This window comes from Cornus florida, unplaced genomic scaffold, assembly GCF_030987335.1.
Source record: "Cornus florida cultivar Cherokee Brave unplaced genomic scaffold, ASM3098733v1 CherokeeBrave_3.0.0_Hap2_Chr05, whole genome shotgun sequence".
NCBI lineage: Eukaryota > Viridiplantae > Streptophyta > Magnoliopsida > Cornales > Cornaceae > Cornus > Cornus florida.
In genome coordinates this window covers 102,073,003-102,093,657 of record NW_026775575.1, presented here as the reverse complement: position 1 = coordinate 102,093,657, position 20,655 = coordinate 102,073,003, and the positions used below count along the sequence as shown (strand labels likewise).

General features: G+C 34.4%; 3 protein-coding genes across 3 annotated transcripts; all 3 read left to right on the top strand.

The window, feature by feature from the left end:
* LOC132308052 (phenolic glucoside malonyltransferase 1-like) lies at positions 1-1,809 on the top strand. Its single transcript, XM_059806006.1, has one exon. The coding sequence runs from the start codon at positions 103-105 to the stop codon at positions 1,495-1,497; it is 1,395 nt and encodes a 464-aa protein (XP_059661989.1). The 5' UTR covers positions 1-102; the 3' UTR covers positions 1,498-1,809.
* Positions 1,810-8,679: 6,870 nt separating this feature from the next.
* On the top strand, positions 8,680-10,050 carry LOC132310426 (transcription factor MYB74). The gene is made up of 3 exons (XM_059808599.1): positions 8,680-8,815; positions 8,935-9,064; positions 9,252-10,050. Exons 1-3 carry the CDS (start codon positions 8,683-8,685, stop codon positions 10,048-10,050), a joined length of 1,062 nt encoding a protein of 353 aa, XP_059664582.1. The 5' UTR covers positions 8,680-8,682.
* Positions 10,051-18,469: 8,419 nt separating this feature from the next.
* Positions 18,470-20,387, top strand: LOC132308051 (uncharacterized GPI-anchored protein At4g28100). The gene is made up of 2 exons (XM_059806005.1): positions 18,470-19,522; positions 19,896-20,387. The coding sequence occupies exons 1-2, from the start codon at positions 18,911-18,913 to the stop codon at positions 20,217-20,219; spliced, it is 936 nt and encodes a 311-aa protein (XP_059661988.1). The 5' UTR covers positions 18,470-18,910; the 3' UTR covers positions 20,220-20,387.
* Positions 20,388-20,655: the final 268 nt, after the last annotated feature.

The window sequence follows — 20,655 nt, the reverse complement described above, 5'->3', positions numbered from 1 at the left end:
GTGGAGTAAATTGAAGATTTGGGATAGAAGCCAGATTAGGCTGCTATTGGGTAAAGGGTTTCTAAAGGACTTCTCTCTCTCTCTCTAGTTTCTCTCTGTCTCATGGCTTCAGCAGAGCAGAAAGTGAAGGTGGTTGAACATTGTGAAATCTCTCCACCACCAGGCTCAGTTCCTCCAACCTCTCTTCCCCTCACCTTCTTTGACATACCATGGCTTCTCTTCTCTCCAAGCCAACCCCTCTTCTTCTATGAACTCCCCCACGTATCCACCACCCACTTCACCACCATCATCCTCCCCAACCTCAAACACTCTCTCTCCCTCACCCTCCAACGCTTCTTTCCTCTCGCCGGAAACCTGACTACACCATTACACCCCACCAAGCCCCACCTCGTTTACACAGAAGGCGACTCCATCTCCTTAACCGTCGCCGAGTCCACCGGAGACTACTTCAACCATCTCACAGGCCACTACCCGCGACACGTCCGAGACTTCCACCACCTTGTCCCTCAGCTAGAACCACCAACTGTGTCATCTGACCCACATACTCACCCTACTCTGGCAATCCAAATTACAGTTTTTCCCAATTGTGGTATTTGTATTGGATTCACATTTCTCAATGTGCTTGGTGATGGAAGAACTTTCAACAACTTCTTGAAATCTTGGGCCTCCATTTTTAGATTGGGTATAGACTCGGACTTACCTGTGTTGAACCAGTTCTATGACAGGTCCGTGATCTCTGACCCGAATGGACTTGAACCAATCTTTCTCGAAGAGTGGTGGAGCCTAAGAACTTCACAAAAGGAGTTCATGGACACCAGTAGGATGGGTTTAAAAGACATGGTTAGGGCCACGTTTGTGATGGGTCCAACCCATATGGAGAAACTCAAGCAATGGATCCGAACCCGATCCAAGAAGATATTCGGGTCACCGGATTTGCATTTAACACCATATATTATAACTTGCGCATTTGTGTGGGCTTGCTTGACTAAAGCTCGAGGGATTGACAACAAAGAGGTATGTGAAGAACTTCACTATTTCGGGTTCATAGCAGGTGGAATTACCCGATTGGATTATCCGGTACCCACGAATTATTTTGGTAATTGTGTGGCATTTGGTCGACCAGTGACGAAGAGAAATGAGTTACTCGGAGAAGATGGGATTGTGTTTGCGGCAAAATCCATTGGAGAGACGACTAAGAAGTTGGATGGGGATGTTTTGGGAGGTGGGAAGAGCTGGATTTCGGATGGGAAGGTGTTATTAGGGTCAGAGCTTCATGTTACGGTTACTGGGTCACCCAAGGTGGATCTTTATGAGTTGGATTTCGGGTGGGGCAGACCCAGGAAAATAGAGGAAATCTCAATTGACAGGTCACGTGCAGTTTCACTTACTGAAAGTAGAGACGTGGAAGGTGGCATTGAAATTGGGTTAGCTCTTTCCAAACCTAAGATGGATGCTTTTGCTTCTCTCTTTGCCAACAGTTTTAATGATCTTCTGTGATCAACCACTCTCTCTCTCTGCGTGTATCATGGTTATATAGGTCGATATCGACCCTTTTTAAAGTCCAAATGAGTGATCTATATCTATTTATTTACATTAATTTTATTTAATGTCGTTATATCGTGATCGTAACCGCGACCGATACCGCAATTATCAGCGCAACATGATATTTTTAAAGTTATTATTTGAGCAGTGTATTTTTAAAGTTTTACTTCTTGTAATGAGCTTGACTCCCACTGATTGAAGGGCAGTCTCAACTGGACTTCTGTCTCAAATGTTTGATGGAAATAAAGTAAGATTATTGTTTTTTCATGAGGAGTTTTATTTATTTCTTGTTTATTAACGGCTTTATTAGTACTCATTATGCTTGAGAGATACATTAAACCCAGGTTTATGCAAAATTATAATTATTTTTATATCTCATACTAGTTACTAATGTTTGTTGTATTTTATTTATTTTTACTAAAATGATTTCATTTCTTAATTTAACTTTTTAATTCAATTTAAAAATCATAAAATAGCGGTTAAATCTAGGCTTGATCACGATTCGGATCTGTTCGGTTTGGGAATAAATCTCAAGCCGAACTGGTCCCCACGAATTGTTATAAACTGGAACCAAACCGATCCGTGAAATAACGAATCGGATTGGATCGGTTCCCATGGATTGGGCTGATTGGGCTTTTCAAACAGCCCAATAGATTATGGCCCATTATCAGCATTCAATTATGGCCCAAATCAATGCTATTTACAGGGAAAAAGAACAGTCCATGGAACCAAGGAAACCTAAAAGAAAAAAAAAATACAAAGAATAAAAATTTCAGAAAAAGCAAAACACCTCCTCGAGACATAGTTTCATAATGAAACAGATGTTACTCTAGTAATAAAGTTTTAAAACATAAGAATTGACAATCTCCAGTAACTTATTTGATGAGGATTTAAGGTGGGTATCACTCTATTGTTTCACACTAGTAAATCAAGCAGAACCATACAAGCTGAGAGCAAAACAAATCCCAAAAGAGAAGAAAAAAAAAGCTACACAAAAAAGAGCAGCAAATTTTCTAGAGATTAAAGTGGATGAAAAGAAAATAAATATATATATATATAAAATTCAATATGATATTTTTAATTACTGCCAGTGGCACCATCTTGCTGGAGAGATGAATACCGCTGTTAATTGGAGTGGGTATTTCCATGTATATCCCGAAATCTGAGTTACATCTCAATCAATTGCCAAGAAAGGGAAGCAGGTTATACAAAAGTCAGTAGTCTGAAATTCATTCCTTCAACCTGTTTCATTTTATTCACTTCACCTAAAATCACCTTCAACCTGTTTCATTGGTCTATTTTCCAATGAATAACTTTACATCTTGGGAAGGGTTAGGGCAATGGATTCCTTGTCTTGACAAAGGAAAATAAACGGATGGTCTACAAGTATTGGGCTGAATCGCACTCCAGCGACCTGAGAGATCTGCGTTCAGCGAACAGATACGAGAACCCCCGGTGATGGCATACATAGTGGAGCCCAAAGCCACACAGTTACAGTTTAGCCATGGGATAGCAGTCGGCGGCGTCGTCTTCCAGGATAAGAAGATCAATCACTGTGTTTTGGTAATTAATGGAAAATATTGATGTTATTTACAAAAAATGTTCAGAGAAGAAGAGAATAAGAAGATCCATGCAAAAATTTTGTGAACTCACCGGAACAGAAGTAGATCCACTCGAAGAGGTCGCCGTTGCTTCGAATCTGGTGAACGATGGTTGAGAGGTGTTAGATTGAAAGGCGAGAGGAAGACAGAGGCGAAGACTGTCACAGACTCACGGAGGCGAGAGGAGAAGACTGAAGAGGGTGAAGATAAGAGGCTGAGTTAGTGAGGGAGGCGCTGAAATGAGATTGGAGTAATGAAGAGGAAGGCTGAGTTAGGGTTAGGTTAACATTAAGGCTTTGTTTGGTACGGTGGGTTTGAAGGGGAAGGATAACATTAGTTATGAGGGAAAGGGAAGGAAAATGAAGGATAATTTTAAACCTCCATTGCGTTTGGTTGATTAATGAAGGAAAAGAAAGGGAAGGACAATAATTATGTTTGGGAAAAGAAAGGAAAAGAAATGGAAGGGAATTATTTTAACATATGGACTATTATACCCCTTTATATTTATATATTATATATATATATATATATATAGTTTCATGTACTTGCCAAAAAAAAAATAATAATAATAAATAAATAAAAATTAGGGCAAATCATTTCAGCCTCCCTAATCCTCCATCTCTATTATATATATATATATATATATATATATATATAAAGTCTTTAACTTGAGGCCATAAGAAAAGAAAAATAAAAAAATAGGGCAAAGCCTCCCCAATCTTGCTCCATCTCTGCAACTCCTTCTCAACACTGAACTTGGCCTCTCTCTCTCTCTCTCTCTCTACAAGAATCAGAAATTCAAAACCCATATATTTCCAGTTTATCTATCTGTTTGCAAGAATCAAAAGTTCAAACCCGTATCGATGTATCATTTCAGATTGTTCAGAAAATCCAAAACCCATATCTTTCAGTTTCCATGGCTGCTGTTCCAGTTTGGGTCGCCGTTCCAAGCTTCAATCACCGGCGGTCTCTCTCTCTCTTTGCAATCTTGAGGGTAAAATTGGCATCTGAAATCACCCATCAAGCCTCTCCTTCCCTTTCCCTTCATTTCCTCCCATTTTTTGGAGGTTAAGAAATCTACTGTTGAAGGCACAAGCTAACCCTCCAAACCCTTCCCTTCACTTCCCTTTCCTTCCAACAATTTTTGCCAAACACACATTTTTAATCCCCCTCCATCACCTTCCCTTCCCTTTCCTCCCTTTTCTACTCTACCAAACTGACCCTAAAAGAATAATGAATAAAGAAAAAAAAGAAAAAGAAATACGGTATATTGTATATATATATAGAATATATTAATATATTATTCAGTAACGGTTCGGTTTGGATTTACTAATGATTCAGATTGGAAACGATTTGGTTCGGATCGGCTACGATTTGGTTCGGATCGATTTTTGCAGAGTCCAATTCGTTAACCAAATTGCGAATACTGGATTGCAGATTTTTCAAACCATCACCGAACCATAAAATCTGAAAACCGAACTGAACCACACAGATCGGATTGGTTTGGACCGGATTGACGGATTATTTGCTCACCCCTAGTTAAATCCCTGTTAAATAGACTGGTCTCCCCTTAACAAACCCAAAACTAGGTCTGTTAAATTAGGGCAAACGGACGAGTGGACTTAAGTGGGCCTGACCTGCAAGGCTGCACCAATGATGGGCCAAGGGTGGCCCTCTCTTTTACTCACCAGCACTGGGCTAGGCTGTTCTATGGTCCATCTAGAAATCGTACCAAAGTTTGGTAAGTTTGATTATATTATTAATTTTCGGCCCATGAATCTATATTGTAGTTTCTTAGGTGGGCGTGGGCCTAATATGAGCAACCCAAGTCCCATCCAAAAAATTTTGGAGCATGAACTAATCAGAGTGCGAATTCAATTTGGGCGGAATTTGGACAATGTTTCTCCAACGAAAAAAAATTAGCACTGCTATTTGTCGTGACAATTGGCCAAACATTCACAGGCACATTCTTATACTTGATGATTAAATTATTATTATTATTTATTTATTGACGTGGTGCGACAAGTTAAAAATTAAAAATTCAAGTGTAAATAACGAAAAATCCAACTGCAAAAGTATAAACAATTCCAGATCTAATTTGATCGTTATGAACAAATTCAAAATCTTTGTACCAAGAGGCAACATTGGTGGACCCAATCAGGCTGGATTTATTTATTAAGGGAACCACTTGATATTTAAATGGTGCATGTTACACACACAAGCATATAGATATGTGTAGGTATGCTTGTCTGTATGCGCGTGTACCATTGTCAATGTTTTGATTTCAAAAAGGATACATAATTGTGTGTGTTTTTGGTTGGGAAGTTGATTTATGTGATTGCGTGGCCTTGGAAGTATATGTATAATCAGGACCCTTGAGCATCACCATTTCAAAGTAGACCAAAAATGGGGAGAAACATCTGGACAATTTAATACCAGCCCTGGTCATCACACTACCTTCGCTTTTCATATTGTCACTTTGCATCCATACACGTATATATGTAGTTGCATGGACCTATTAATTTATATACATTCAATATATATATATATATATATATATATATATATATATATATATATATATTATATACACACCTATATTTGCGTACGTATTATAAACAAATGTTCATGGATTTCATAGAGAGTTACGTTGATGTTCATCCACATGTTGGGATCTCGTATATCTGCTAAAAACCCTAAATTATGTGAACTCTCCATATATATAATAATAGTCATGGTTGTTATTAAAGAACACATTGCACTATTATTCAAAGTTTGTTGGATATATATCGGATACATCATAACAAGAACCTAGCTAACAACATTCATGTAACTACCAAATCTAGATAAATTACATAATAGAGAGTCAACTTTAATTGCGTGGTGACTTAATTAGAAACCGTAGATTTGAGACAAGTAATTAATTACATTAATCAGAATGTTATGTAAGCAAATACTCAAATTCATGTTATGGTGGCTAAATATGGCATGGACTTCCCAATAAAAAATATAAGATGGCCAAAATTATAAAGTAATGAGTTTCATTTTTTATATATTCATTTCTACTAGATTCAGATGTCTTTTGAACAGCAAACAGGGGGACAAAAACATGAAGTTTATCGTTTCATATATATATATGTATATACTATTTTATCTCTCTTAGGGTGTTACAGTTTTTACATGTGTTACAATTCTGAAACTAAACTATAGTTTTCATCGACATCGAACATATATGTAGTTATATAACATGTACATTAAGTACATTATTTGTGCTTCTAGAACGATAATTAATATATAATTAAGAGATGTAGACTTGTAAGATAAGAAAGAAGGGCAAGAGTAGTGCATGGATTGACCTTTTGATAGAAAATAGCAGTAAATTATAAATAAAATAGTGTTTGACCATACACTTTATGTTGTTAGATAGAGGTGGATGAAGTAAACGACCTGAATTTCAACGACTTTGAATTGGGTTTCTCATAGTTACCTCCTGACTGCTAGTACTGCTGATGAAGCAACATAATTGTTTACATGCTTCTAACACACACAAACACACACAAAGAGAGAGAGACATATATATATATATATATATATATATATATATATATATATATATATTACTCCATAGATATATGTTTATCGACTTAGAGTCCATGTGGTGTTCAATGAATCTCAGTAACAAAATTTATCCGAGATGGGACACATGTTAAGGGATGATTGTGCGACTGTTGAGAACAGATGGCTAAGTTGACTTTCTTAATAGATGGGACACATGTCAAAGGCCACTACGTGGCTGGATTTTAGTGGATTGACATCAGTAGGTCCCACCGTAGCAAAATAGGGCGTCTCATGCACAAGCACGTGTTAAAGGACATGCCACACCTTCACAATTTAATATATATAATTAATACACAATGAGCTTAATGTGACGAAATGAACACTGTTTAGTCCCATCCATTGATGGAATATGTGACTTTTGATAAATATAAGATAAAATAACATTGATGGAAATAACTGGCCAAACAATCCTAATTGTCTCATACATGAATGACGATACGATGATAACAACATAAGTTTCACATTGATATGATATATAATTAAATTCAATCGTATTTAAATATTTTTTTCGTCTCATATTAATTGTCAACTTTAAAAATTTTGATTCACAATCTTTGTGAATTAAAGTTGTCGAAATAGACATCTAGTATGGATATAGGAGGTATATAAGTATATTAAAGGAATATGACTAAAAATAATATCAAACGATTTAAAAATAAAAGGTGATAGTAAGTCAAAATTTTTCAAATTAACAATTATTATGGGACGGAGGTAGTACTAAAATTTATACATACGTATGGGAATCCAAATGGATGGGATATACACACTTATTTGACCATCTTTACATGCTCTTAGATAGACCCCGTTTAGTTCACCATGTACTATGTTTTTATTTTTATTTTTTGGGTAATTAACTCATGTACTAATTTTGAGTGCACAATTATACAATTTTTTAGTGCAATTCAAGATGTATTTCTATGCGTAAATTTTGAGTGCACAATTATACAATTTTTAGTGCAATTCAAGACGTATTACTATGCGTAAATTTTGAGTGCACAATTATACAATTTTTAGTGCAATTCAAGATGTATAATGCGTAAATTTTGAGTGTACTGGTGCAGATTGCATATTTAGGGTTAAATTCACGAAAATTCCAGCAACTTTGTATACATAAGTGAAAATTTATTGCTCTTTAATGGAAATCCGCTCATTATTCAATTTTGCTTCTTTTCCACGAACTTTAAGAGCCTTGATGACTATAGGGTATATGATTTGCCCATTTCGTTTACACTACTATTATATACTAAATTTGAGTCTTTAAAAGTAATTAATTTAAAACGATTGACTAAATTAAATAAATTTATAAAAATCTATCAAATATATGTGATCTCCCAAAAATGGATTGAAGTTTTGGACCTTTTAGTAGTAATTTGATATATGGTACATTGACACTTTACATGTTGCTTATGGTGATGGAAAGCTAACGTAGATGAAGAAATAAGTCTAATAAAAATTTTATAAGTTTGAGACAAAGAAGAAAGCCATGGAACAAATGAAGATTTCGTTATAATTGGTAGGGGAGCTACATCTACCGTACCGACCAAGCAACAAAAAGGTCAAACCCATTCATCAGTTACCACATGTCACCTTCACCCAATCATTTTTTACTGTGACCTAGTTAACTCCTCATACGAGTAAAACAATAACCATTCCTAAAATGAATACAAAATTTAATTTTCACCCCCTTGGAGCACACAGGAGAGAGAAATAAAGAGAGAGAGAGAGAGGGGGGCGGCGCCAAATCCCATTGACTTCTAGGCAGTTTGTTTGTATCATCTATATAAATGGGGTTCATCTTCTTCCCATTTGGACCTACAAGTTTCACTTTCTGTTGTAAAAGCTCTTACTTTCTGCTCTGTCTTTCCATTTGTATAAACTTCAATAACTACACATTTCGCCTATTATAACAAATTTAGGGCAAATGGGAAGAGCGCCTTGTTGTGATAAAAATGGTCTCAAGAAAGGGCCATGGACCCCTGAGGAAGATCATAAGCTCATTCAACATATTCAGTTGAACGGACCGGGCAACTGGCGAAACCTACCAAAGAACGCCGGTATATATATACACACACAAACTCATATATTCTTATAACTATATGTCTTGCTTGTTATATACGTTTAATTCTCAATATTTTCCTTCCTTCCTTTTTTTTTTTCGTTTCTTTTTCTATAGGGCTTCAAAGATGTGGAAAGAGCTGTCGTCTTCGTTGGACAAACTACTTGAGACCCGATATCAAAAGAGGAAGATTCTCATTTGAAGAAGAAGAGACTATAATCCAGCTACATAGTATTCTGGGGAACAAGTAATCCTATTATATATATATATATTTCTTTTATACAGTACTTCTTTTGAGCCTGATATCTGGAAGTTGATATATAATGTGTTCTCTATACATGGATCATACCATGCAAGTTACTTTGTCATATATGTGTGTGTGTGTGCGCATAAATTCAAAAGTTGTTGATTTACTTTTCTTCTATTGATCTTAGATGGTCGGCCATTGCGGCTCGCTTGCCAGGAAGAACTGACAATGAGATCAAGAACTACTGGAACACACATATTAGGAAAAGGCTCCTTCGGATGGGTATTGATCCAGTAACTCATAGTCCTCGTCTCGATCTTGTAGACCTCTCCTCAATTCTCAGCTCAGCTCAGCTCAATCTCTCGAACCTACTCAGCCTTCAAACACTTGTAAATCCAGAAGTGTTGAGGCTTGCCACCACTCTTTTAGCATCATCAAATCATGAAAACCAAGAGATGCTTTTACAAAAGCTTCATGAAAACCAAATCTTCAATCCTCAACTTCAGAATCAGACCCCACTTCTCCAACCCAATCAGTTACTCCAAACCCCAATTCAAGAACTACCACCTTCCACCTCATCTACTCAATTTTTGAATCAAACGCAACTCATGCAAGGGGAATTATTGGGACAACTTGGAACAAACTTGGATAACTTGAATTTCCAAAAGTTCCAAGAAACTTTAGCACCTTCAAGTTCAAATGGAAGTTTTGTTACTCCACCAAATTATGGCTTTTCGGGGTGTGATCAAATCACCACAAATCTATCGGACAACTCAAACTTTCAATCTTTGAACGACAACAACAGCAAGGACAATCAGAATTTCAGCTTTGATTCGGTTCTATCAATGCCTTTTTCAAGTTCGACACCCTTGAATTCGTCGTCTACGTTCATCAACAGCAGCAATGAAGATGAGAGAGAGAGCTACTGCAGCAGCATGTTGAAGTTTGAGATTCCTGAGAGCTTGGACTTCGATGATTTTATGTAAATTAATGTTGTTTATATATAACCTTTGAGCTAGATAAAGACATATGAATTGAATGAACTATCTTGTTTTGTATTGTTTGGGTTTGGTTCATTCAGGTTTGTAGTTGGTGTTGATAGGTCAATGTATTTTTGTAACATCTTCAGTAGCAGTGTGTATCAATGTAACAGTATCCTGTTTTCTTAATTCATTTATTTGTAGCTTTATATATCATATGTGAAGATTTATTTCTTCCTTCTCCTCTTCTTAATTATTTTTATATAAAAATAGTGAAAATTTAAATTGTCAGATCAGCAAACAAATTGAGGCAACAAAGAGCCTCTTACCTTGTACACAAAATGGATATGTATATATGTAAAAAGGGCTTTTCAGCTGCTTGGAACGATGGAATATGATACTAGTTTAGTTGGATTAGGCAATACTAGTAGAGGAAATTTTTAGTCCTCTAACAATTTCATTTGTTTATTTATGAAAATCTTTTACTTTTCATTGTCTTGATTACCATATATGTTTATCAAACTACAGAGAGACAAAAGTTTCGTGTGGATAGATGAAATAGTACTTTTCATTGTATTAAGACCAACATTTGCTCCTGTGAAATAAATTACTGTAATTAGCTATGAATTAGTATAAAACTCATCATTGTTCTTTTCCGTTGAGATCAAGTTTAATTACAGTTTCTCGGATTAGGTACATAGAAAAATCCCTCTTATATATACTTTATGTAGCAGAATGAGGAAAGGAAGAGATAGATATTCCATGCCACTTCTCCGAGCATATGTGCATGTAATTGATGACAATATGAGAACACCTTATTTATATTTTTTTTCCTTTTTTTTTTTTTTTTTTTCCTCATGTCAAAATCTTCCTAATCTGGCAGTTAATTGAAGGTTCTAAGAAGGCTGAATTTAATATCAATCAACTTTAATTAGAAGCAGCATTTTCAGGCTTTAATGCTGCAGTAGAGGTGTGTGTGATTAAGGCCAAAACATAATGTAAATACTGTTCCAAAACATAATATACATATGATCAAGTGCAGAAAACACCCCTAAAGTATACTTACAAGGCATATCATACCCTCACGTGCAAAAAACACCCCTAAAGTTTTAATTTGGAGCAAATAGGTCCCTTTGACTAATTTAAAACCTAAATTGACTAATTACCCTTACTGAACCATTTTATAAAATATATAAAAATAAACAATTTTGTAGAATGACCAAAAAGGTCACTATTGGATGAGGATATCCCTCTCGTGCAAAAAACACCCCTAAAGTTTCAATCTGGTGCAAATAGGTTCCTCTGACAAATTTAAACCCTAAATTGACTAAATTATCCTTACTAAAATATTTTATAAAATATATATAAATAAATAATTTTATAAAATGACCGAAAATGACACTATTGGAGGATACCGGTAATGGACAAGTAAAAATAAAAATAAAAGTATAAAAGAAAAGTAAAGATAAAAATAAAAAATAAATTACAAAAATAAAATACAAACTAAAGAAAATAAAAAATTTCCAAACTTCGAAAACCAGTACATACTGATATTGAGATTTTTATTTATGTTTTGTTTAACAGTGTTGGTAAGAAAAATAAAAAAATAAAATAAAAAAAAGAAAAAATGAAGGAAAAAAATTAATAGAAAAAAGTAAACTGAAATCTCAAAAAATTCAAATTCTTGTTTTACAAATTCTCAAAGTTAATATATATATAGAAAAAAGATTTTTTTAAAAAATATATACATGTATAAGGTAATGTGCGCATAACGCACTTATATTATGAGATTAGTAGCATATATATCCCCTTAGTCATTTTCGGAAGAGTAAAAAGGTAAAACGGGTATTACAACACTAATTTATAATAAATGGGCTATTTTTGCACAATGTAAAAAGATTAGGGATATTTTTTACATACTATTTTAAATAAAAAGTAAAAGTGCAACGCGAAATATACTTTAAAGTGTTTTCTACACTTGGTCCCTGTACATACTCCAGTTTTAGAGAATCCTGGTTTTTGTGTTGTAGATCAAATGTTTGTACGGGCGGTGCACAGTAGAAAATTTTGGTCTATGCAATTCTGATCAATGATATATTATATATATATTTTGGGTGATTAAGTTAAAGTCAATTTGTATTAAGAAGAAACAGTACAACATATAGATGACAGCCCAAGGCCGAGATGGATTCAAAAAACACACAAAAAGAACAAAGCTGTAACAGGCACAAAAGCAATTAAAATAATATTTCTCCTTCAAAAGTTTTAACATTCGAAATAGAACTTAAAAGTGCCATCTTGTCTTTACATGCCGTACTTATTTTCTTGTAATAATCATTTCAGCAGAATTTAAAATGAAAATCGAATGCCAGTACAGTACATGAAACTTAATTGATTCTTAATTTTTTTTTTTTTTTTTCATTAATTCATTCTTAATTGATTCATTGAAAATTCGATAGATATATATATATATAGTATATATGGTATTGGTTTTTCCATGTTGTGGGGTATAGAGACGAAGTTATTGACAAATCTTTTCTACCAAAAAAAGGTTCTTCGACTTGTAGTGGAATATATATATCAAATTAATTCATCACCGTCTATAACATCACATCATTAATCACTGTAATGCCAATAATACATATGGAAGGCTACAAAATCATATAATGTTTGGACATTGCGTGTAGAAATATATTAGGTATACCACTTGAATATTTGGACATATAATGTTGACAATACCAAACTATAACAAGGATTAGGAAATTCTAATCCTCCACTAATATTTAGTTTGAGCAACCCAAGGACTTTAATCTTTAACCTTACAATTTAGAAATTGAAGAGACACTATTTTTTTTTTTCAATATAATTTAGCATAGATCATACTTCAATGTTGAAATATTGTGATGTGAACGTTAACAAACCACCTATAACCTACATTTAGCTTTCGCAAAGAAGCACTTAATTTGCTCGATCATCAACCACCACAAAATCTAGTTTGAAAATTCGCAACTTAAAAACTTGTTTTTGTGTTGATCCACATTGCCATTTATTCATTTATTTATCTTGTAATAATCATTTCACAATAATAACATATGCATAGAGAGGGCAAATTAATACTTGTACAAGCGAAACAGGTTTTGGAAACTCAGTGCATGCTATCTATCTATTTTTCTTAATTGTGGAGGATAAATACAAAGTTATTGACGACTAATCTATCTTTATTAGGTTGGTAGGTTTGAACAACAAGTTTATATTCTTATTCCAAGAAAAGGTGCCGCTAATGTAGTGGAAGAATTTATCAACTTAACTCATCATTGTGAATTTGATCGAATCATTCATCATTAATGTCATGCTACTATGATACCATTTATGAATTCACATGTCAATTTTTATTTTTTATTTATTTTATTTTTTTTTCCGGGTAAATAATTAAGCAATTCATTGAAACAAATTAAGAAGGCATAACCATGTCAAAATAACCAAACTATTTTCAACATAATCCATTTATATTACTCTTCATATTCTGTTTATTTGTTTAAATTTAATTAGTATTTATATTTCGTTATTGCAAAATAAGTGAGGAAAAAAGAAGAATAAAATTATATATTTATTCTCTTGAAATTATGGACACAATTACAGTTCTAAAATGAATATTCTAAGCTTTACATTTCTAGTTTTGGGCACATGAACAGATTATTGAAATTGTAATTTCATAACTCAACTTAAAAATATTTGTCTAGTCATTGTAAAGTGATAAAAGCAACAAATAATTTGTCTATATTTGTCTCCATTGGAGGATAGTAGATGGGAGTTCTGAAAGTCTTACCTAAAATAAAAGAAAAAGAAAAGTCGGGCTCAAGTTGGCCCAAATCCATATGGGTATTTGATCGTGTGTGTGTGTGTGTGTGTATAACTTGAGACCGATTGAAATTATGATTAAGAATTTAGTACCATGCGAAAGCCTCATGAAGGCCCACCACCTAAACCCACCATCTATTTGCCTCTCTGAAAGCCCAATTCAGAAAGCCTCAAAAAAGATTATTAAGAAGTTATACTTTAATGAAATTCTAAAAAATAACCTATCAGAAAAAATAAATAAAATTCTATTAAACATGTCTGTTTTGCTAGAATGCTTCGGCTGCCACAATCATGAAATCCAGTTGGGGGTGGAACGGGCTGAACGGGTCAGCCCGCCCGACTCAAAAATATTCAGATTTGAGTTACTAACAGTGCCCAGCTTTGTATGACATTGGGCCGGCCCAACTCAACCCAACTTCGAGTTGAGGTCGGGTTGGGGCTGCCCAACTTGCAGCCCTAAACTCTACGTTAAAGGTGTGTTTACTGTAGGGAATTAGTGATACAATAAATAAGGTAATTATTGAAAGAACAAAAATGAGTTTTAAAGTCACTTGGGAGGAAAAACTAAATTCAGGTACAAGTACAACCAAGTTTTTCTCCCCCATTAAATTCAAATGATCTAAATAAATAAATAAATAACTTTGTTGGTTGTTTGGGTTTAGTCACTTGGTCTTTAAATAGCTAAAGAAGATTAGGCTGTACCTGTAACACTCGCAAATTGGAGTGGGTTTTTTTTATGTTGCAATAGAAAGCTGCTTTGTTTTGTTGTGGCCAATTTTGAAAAGTCGATGCTACTTTTTCACCCACTTCCTTTTCATGATTTTCAAATCATTTGCTTTTGGGAGTGGTTTAAACTTTGCAAAACGACTTGCTTCACACAACTAAATGATTCCCTAATTTTTCTATTGGAATTGGCTTTGATACACAGTTTGAATTACAGATTCATTTCATTTTATTAGCGAAAATTAAGATATACTATCTTCACATTTTGCTTCCTTTGGTTTCTCATGTTCAGATCTCAAAAGTTTCATAGCGTAGCAGCAATCTACACTAAACCGGAGGCTTAAAGTAAAATTGTTAAATGACATGCATTCTCATATTAATAATATTATTCTCTCCTACTCATAAAAATTGTCCCTTCGACAAAACACCTAACTTTATAAAGGTGTAATTTTTAATATTTTTTATTATAGTAAAAATGAATGAATTTTTAAATACACCGTCTATGATGTTCCACAAACTTTAGTTGCCGTTATAACTACAATGAAGGTATATTAGAAATATTTAAAAAAGTTGTACATCAAATTTTGAATTGAGACAATTATTTATGTAAACATTTTTTAACACTTTTAGGAATTTGAATAAGAACGGTGTTCATCCCGGCCAACGGCAATGTATCTAATTTTTTAACCATTTTCAAATAATATTTCAAAATTTTAATATTAAGTAAACAAAAATGGTCCTCCATCAAGAAAATGATTCGAACACTTTAATGCCATGGCTGGTACTGCACTGTATGAGTGATAGATGCGTGTTGATCGGGGTACTGGCACCTACGTTAGCAAACAAACACTATGATTACAACTTTTCCTGCTCATTTACCGAAGACCTACTCTCCTTTGTCTAATCTAAACACATCATGCCATGCTATGGGGTTCACAATATAATACTAACATAAATTGTCTTACAAAAAGCTATACCTTCCTTTTTCATTTTTTTCTCTGTCATCACAAATCGCAATACTCAAAAGTCTGAAACGAAAAGGACTAAACCCAAAAATAAAAAATAATAAAAAAGTAAAGATAAAGGAACCAATAAAAAAAGGGGGAAGACAGCAACCTCGAGATTGTAAGCTTTTTGCAAAGATGACCTTTTTGTTAGAATAATTTTCGCTTGATTGCAACCTTTTCTTTTCTCTCTCTCTCTCTCTCTCCCTCTCTCTCTCTCCAAATAATGCATATGTGATCTTTGTATGTACATCTTGTGACTTGTCCTCTAGGCAAAATGAGAATTGAGAAGTGAGTGAAAAATTGAAATCCAGTACAGTTGTATTTGTTAGGGACACCATTTCCATAATTTTCATCCTTTCTTTATGAATAAATAGTGCTGTTGAAATAAAGTTAATAATTGAAGGATTTTTTTTTTTTTTTTACAAAATAAATTGAATGATCCCATCCATGTGAAGTTTGTGAATTCAATTCTTAAGGTCAAAACTCCAAATATGATTTTTTTTTTTTTACTTTTTAACACCTTTTTTTTTTGTTATTCCTTTATTTATTTATTATAATTATCATTCATTAATAAGAGACATTTCTTTTAACTTATGTGGACAAAATATGAATAAACAATTATTGGTGCATATATAGGCTGTCATGGACTATTGTCTCTGAGTGGGGAAGGTACCAAACCACACGCTTGAGACATGCAGATGGGGCTGCTTAAAAGAGTTTAAGAGAGTAATGTCAAATCACTAAGGTGCCCGTCCCTTTTCCTAATCTTCCTTGCTACCTCTTCCCTAGGTTTATATGTTCACAATTTAAAAACTAAGAGAGTAATGTCAAATCACTAAGATGCCCCTCCCTTTTCCTAATCTTCCTTGGCTACCTCTTCCCTAGGTTTATAAGTTCACAATTTAAAAACTAAGGATATAATTGCAAAATATTGTATTGGAGTTACAATTAACAAAATGAAACTAAGGAAGCAGTCAGCAAGAAAAAGTAAATATTAGTTCTAGTATCCACCATTTCATTTAATTATGGACAGTCTATTATTGGCCACAATTTGACAACAAAACTTAAAAGAGAAAATTAGGAAGAAGAGATGATGATAGAACAACAAAATAAATCAACTTTAAGTGACAATAAATTGAAACAAGGTAATTTCTTAATAAATGGAGTATTCATTTAATCCATTGAACTTATGTAGTGTGTGAATAAGATTACCAACCATAAATGTCCTCTAAAAATAAATAAGTAAAAAAAAAATGATACATAAGTGTTGTGTAACTGAGGTGTAGGCCCACATAATATCATCCTTTCTCACATATTTGTTAATAAGCATTAAGAAAAACACTTATGTTACTCTAACATATATACAAGTGATGACATTCAAACCACCATTAATATTCAAGTATTTGTATGCGGGATTGAAAGTTGCCTCGTTGCTTATAAATATATCTAGCAATCTTATATGGAATCAGAATTATATATAATTACATTTTGTGACTTAAGCCAACAAGTATGTACTTAAAATTATGTAAGAATTATTAGATAATTTTGGACTATTTGATATTTAGTAAAACCAATTTAATTTAGACGGTTGTTAAAACTTTTTATAATATAGGAGTATATTAATATACAAGTGTAAGTTCATTTTCCCAATCCAAAATTTTTAAATGAATTGATTGCTGGATTAATGATTTATAAACATCTAATAACGGGCAAATCCTCTGATGTGATTATTCCTGCAGTTCCCTGCTGTCCACTGACTTGAGGTCTTAGTTGGCCACATTTTACTTCAATTAATAGATACTAAGACTGTATTTGGCAATTATACCACCATTTAGAAATAACATTTCACCACCATTTATAAATAACATCATAGAAGTTTAAAAAGTAACATCACCATTTATAATAGGGTAACATCACCACTTAAAAAGTAAAAGTTGTTGATAACCAAATACCTCATAATCCCCTTCAAAGTCCTCTTTAAATTATCATGTGACTATTTTTTTGGATATTCTATTTTTTATGATAAAATTTAACTTAAAAAATATATAAAATAATATATTGAATTGAGTTAGATTTATGTATGACTATTAGTTTTTCAGCACTATGTGAATACTTTTTTTTATGGTGAAAATGGTGAGTGTGGCAATTAATATTAAACTTTGTCAAAAAAATTTCAAAGATATGTTAAATAATTTATATCTAAGTGTATTTTTTTTTTTTTTTTAATATTTGAAAAAAGAAGAAGAAGAAGAATATGTGGCACTTTTCATTATTTTTTAAAACAACAAGTGTTTGGTTGGTTGTCTAAAGTTAATCAAAGTGATTTTAATTTTGATTTAAATTCTTTAAATTAACATGTGTTTTTAAAATACTTTAATATCAAATTATAACATAAATGATATATTAAATTGAGTTATATTTGTAAGTGACATTAATTAATATGTGTATTATGTGTATATTTTATTTTGAGATTAAAAATATTTATAAATAATGATAAAATGGTATTTATAAATGGAGTAATTGAAATAAAACGTAATCAAATATAGATGACTTAACATTTACTGCGGGAGACAGCACGAAAATCACAGTACAGGAGATTTGCGCCCATCTAATAACAGGGAGAGTGGAGTCACCTTTCACCCACGTAAGAACAAAGGCACATTCATGTCAAGGCAGTGACGAATAATGAAAGAGAAAGGCGCAACACAAGCTTCCAAATACCTCAGATCTCTTCCCTATCAAACAAACACTCCGATCTGTATCCACGATTCTCTTCCCTTTCTCTCGGTCCCACCTTCAACTTTCCCTTTCCTTTTACTCGTATCTCTCAATTTACCATTCAAAAAAAGGAGATGATATTATATTCATTCTATTTTTCATTTTTCATTTTCCGTTCGAATTCGGAGCGGCACGCATAAAATCCAGAGAGATCCTGGACGTCCTTTGCTTTTTCTCTCTCTAAAATTCATCCTGTATCTCGTTCTAGACAGAGAAACACTTATTCTGTTCCTCCCTCCATCTCTTTTTTTCCCGTTCGTGTATCCAATGAGATTCAAAGATTACTGTTACTATCGTTGAATCTCTCATACCCTCGTAAGTCGTAACTCTCTACTAAGCTTTTCATGATAATTACATCTTCATGTAAATCCAATTAAATTTCTTTTACTGAAACAGTGTCAAACTCGGAGTAACTAAAAACACGTGAACATTGATATCTGACGCTTCTGATTTTTCTTCGCATCGATTTCTGGTGCATGTAATGATATTCGATTTTGACAATGGAGAAATTAGCTGCTCATCTCACCATTTTCATCTATCTGTTATCACTCTTTGATCAATCTTTTGCCGGTTTACTTACCGAACCGGCTCAACCATTAAAACCGGGCGACTCAACACCGAACACGGTGCCGGCGTTTCCGCTACAGACTGAGACTCCAACTTGCCGACTCGACCTCTCGGCGGAGCTTTTCGGAGGTGTGAACGACGCGTGCGGCCGGAACCTTGACCGGAGCCGATGCTGCCCGGTGCTTGCGGCGTGGCTCTTCGCCGCGCACGCTCGGTCCGCCTTGCAGGTGCCGGTGGCGGCGGCTCCGGCGTCATCCGACCTGCCGATGATGCCGGACGACTCGCAGAAGTGCGTGGACTCGCTGCAGAGCTCTCTCCAGAGCCGCAACATCCACATTCCTCAGCCGAACGCCTCGTGCGACGCGGTCCTCTGTTTCTGCGGCATTCGACTCCACCAGATCAGCTCGTTGAGCTGCCCGGCGGCGTTTAACGTTTCGACGGCCCATCGGAATGCGACTCCGACCGCCGCGGTCAAGAATTTGGAGCGTAACTGCCGGAATTCGACGTACGCCGGTTGTACCAAGTGCCTTGGTGCTCTACAGAAGGTCAGTTTTCCTATAATGAAATTATTAGACGGAATTGTCCCGGATATTTCTTCATTTTTGTAATATAAGTTCATAGATAAACTGAGCAGCACCAATTTTTTTCTAAATTTCCTTTAAATTGTAGGATAAATAAATGGTATTTAGTTTTTCTGAATTTGTGAAACGTTTTGGAAAAATATAGATTTCAGGTGGTTTGTCCATCAATATATTCTCCAATAATGGAGAACACAAGTGCATATTCCATTTTTGTGAAAATGACCTTTCATTATTTGTTTCATTGGCCTATCGTATTAAATTGCAATGAGATTTGATTTTTTCATGGTTCCGGCGTTTTGAGTTCTAAAATGCCCTTGTTTGTTGTGGATAATTACAGCTGAAGGGCAAGAACGGAAGTGAAGAGGGTAGTGATCGGACGAGCAAGATGTTGAGCAGGGATTGCCAGCTGATGGGTCTAACATGGCTGCTAGCTCGGAACAAGACGGCGTACATTCCGACGGTGTCGGCTGTATTGCGCGCCATCATGTACAGTGCGCACCCACCCCACCAGTCCACGTGCAGTCCCGATCAAGAGAACATGCCGCTGGCCGTCGATTCCCTACAGTTCGTGAAGGCCGATTCTTCAACGGCGTCGTTAACGATAACCATTCTTAGGATTCCGATTCTGACCCTCCTAGTTCTTGCTGCTCTGTTTGTGTAGGATTGTAGCATGGTAAACAAGTTTCTTTTGCATGTGATGTGGTCGGGTCACGTGAAGCTAGTTGACAATACATTAGGGGCCCTTTTTTGTCTTTTTGCCCACTGTAAATCTCAGGTCTACATTGCAGACTTGTTTTCACTTGTAGTACGAGGAAATCTTATTTACCTACCCTTTCTTCTTAGCTGTCAATTTTAAAAAAAAAAAAAAAAAAAAAAAATTACTTTTCAATGTTCAATTTACCAAAAGTTTAGTTAATATGATAACTTCATTTTGGTGAAATGCGGAATTAAAAATTATGAATGTTATTTTTTGGAGCACCCAATTGAATTTTAGTTTAAATTTTAAGTTAAATTTATTTAGTTTTATACTACGTAGGTAAGACGTGGATTAAATACTTCAGTAAATTTTAAAATACCATTGAAAACATTGTTGACCT

Coding starts and splice junctions, on each gene's coding strand:
- LOC132308051 (XM_059806005.1), top strand. CDS start 18,911: ATGGAGAAATTAGCTGCTCATCTCACCATTTTCATCTATCTGTTATCA. Junction 19,523..19,895: donor GCCTTGGTGCTCTACAGAAG/GTCAGTTTTCCT, acceptor GGATAATTACAG/CTGAAGGGCAAGAACGGAAG.
- LOC132310426 (XM_059808599.1), top strand. CDS start 8,683: ATGGGAAGAGCGCCTTGTTGTGATAAAAATGGTCTCAAGAAAGGGCCA. Junction 8,816..8,934: donor AAACCTACCAAAGAACGCCG/GTATATATATAC, acceptor CTTTTTCTATAG/GGCTTCAAAGATGTGGAAAG. Junction 9,065..9,251: donor CATAGTATTCTGGGGAACAA/GTAATCCTATTA, acceptor TATTGATCTTAG/ATGGTCGGCCATTGCGGCTC.
- LOC132308052 (XM_059806006.1), top strand. CDS start 103: ATGGCTTCAGCAGAGCAGAAAGTGAAGGTGGTTGAACATTGTGAAATC.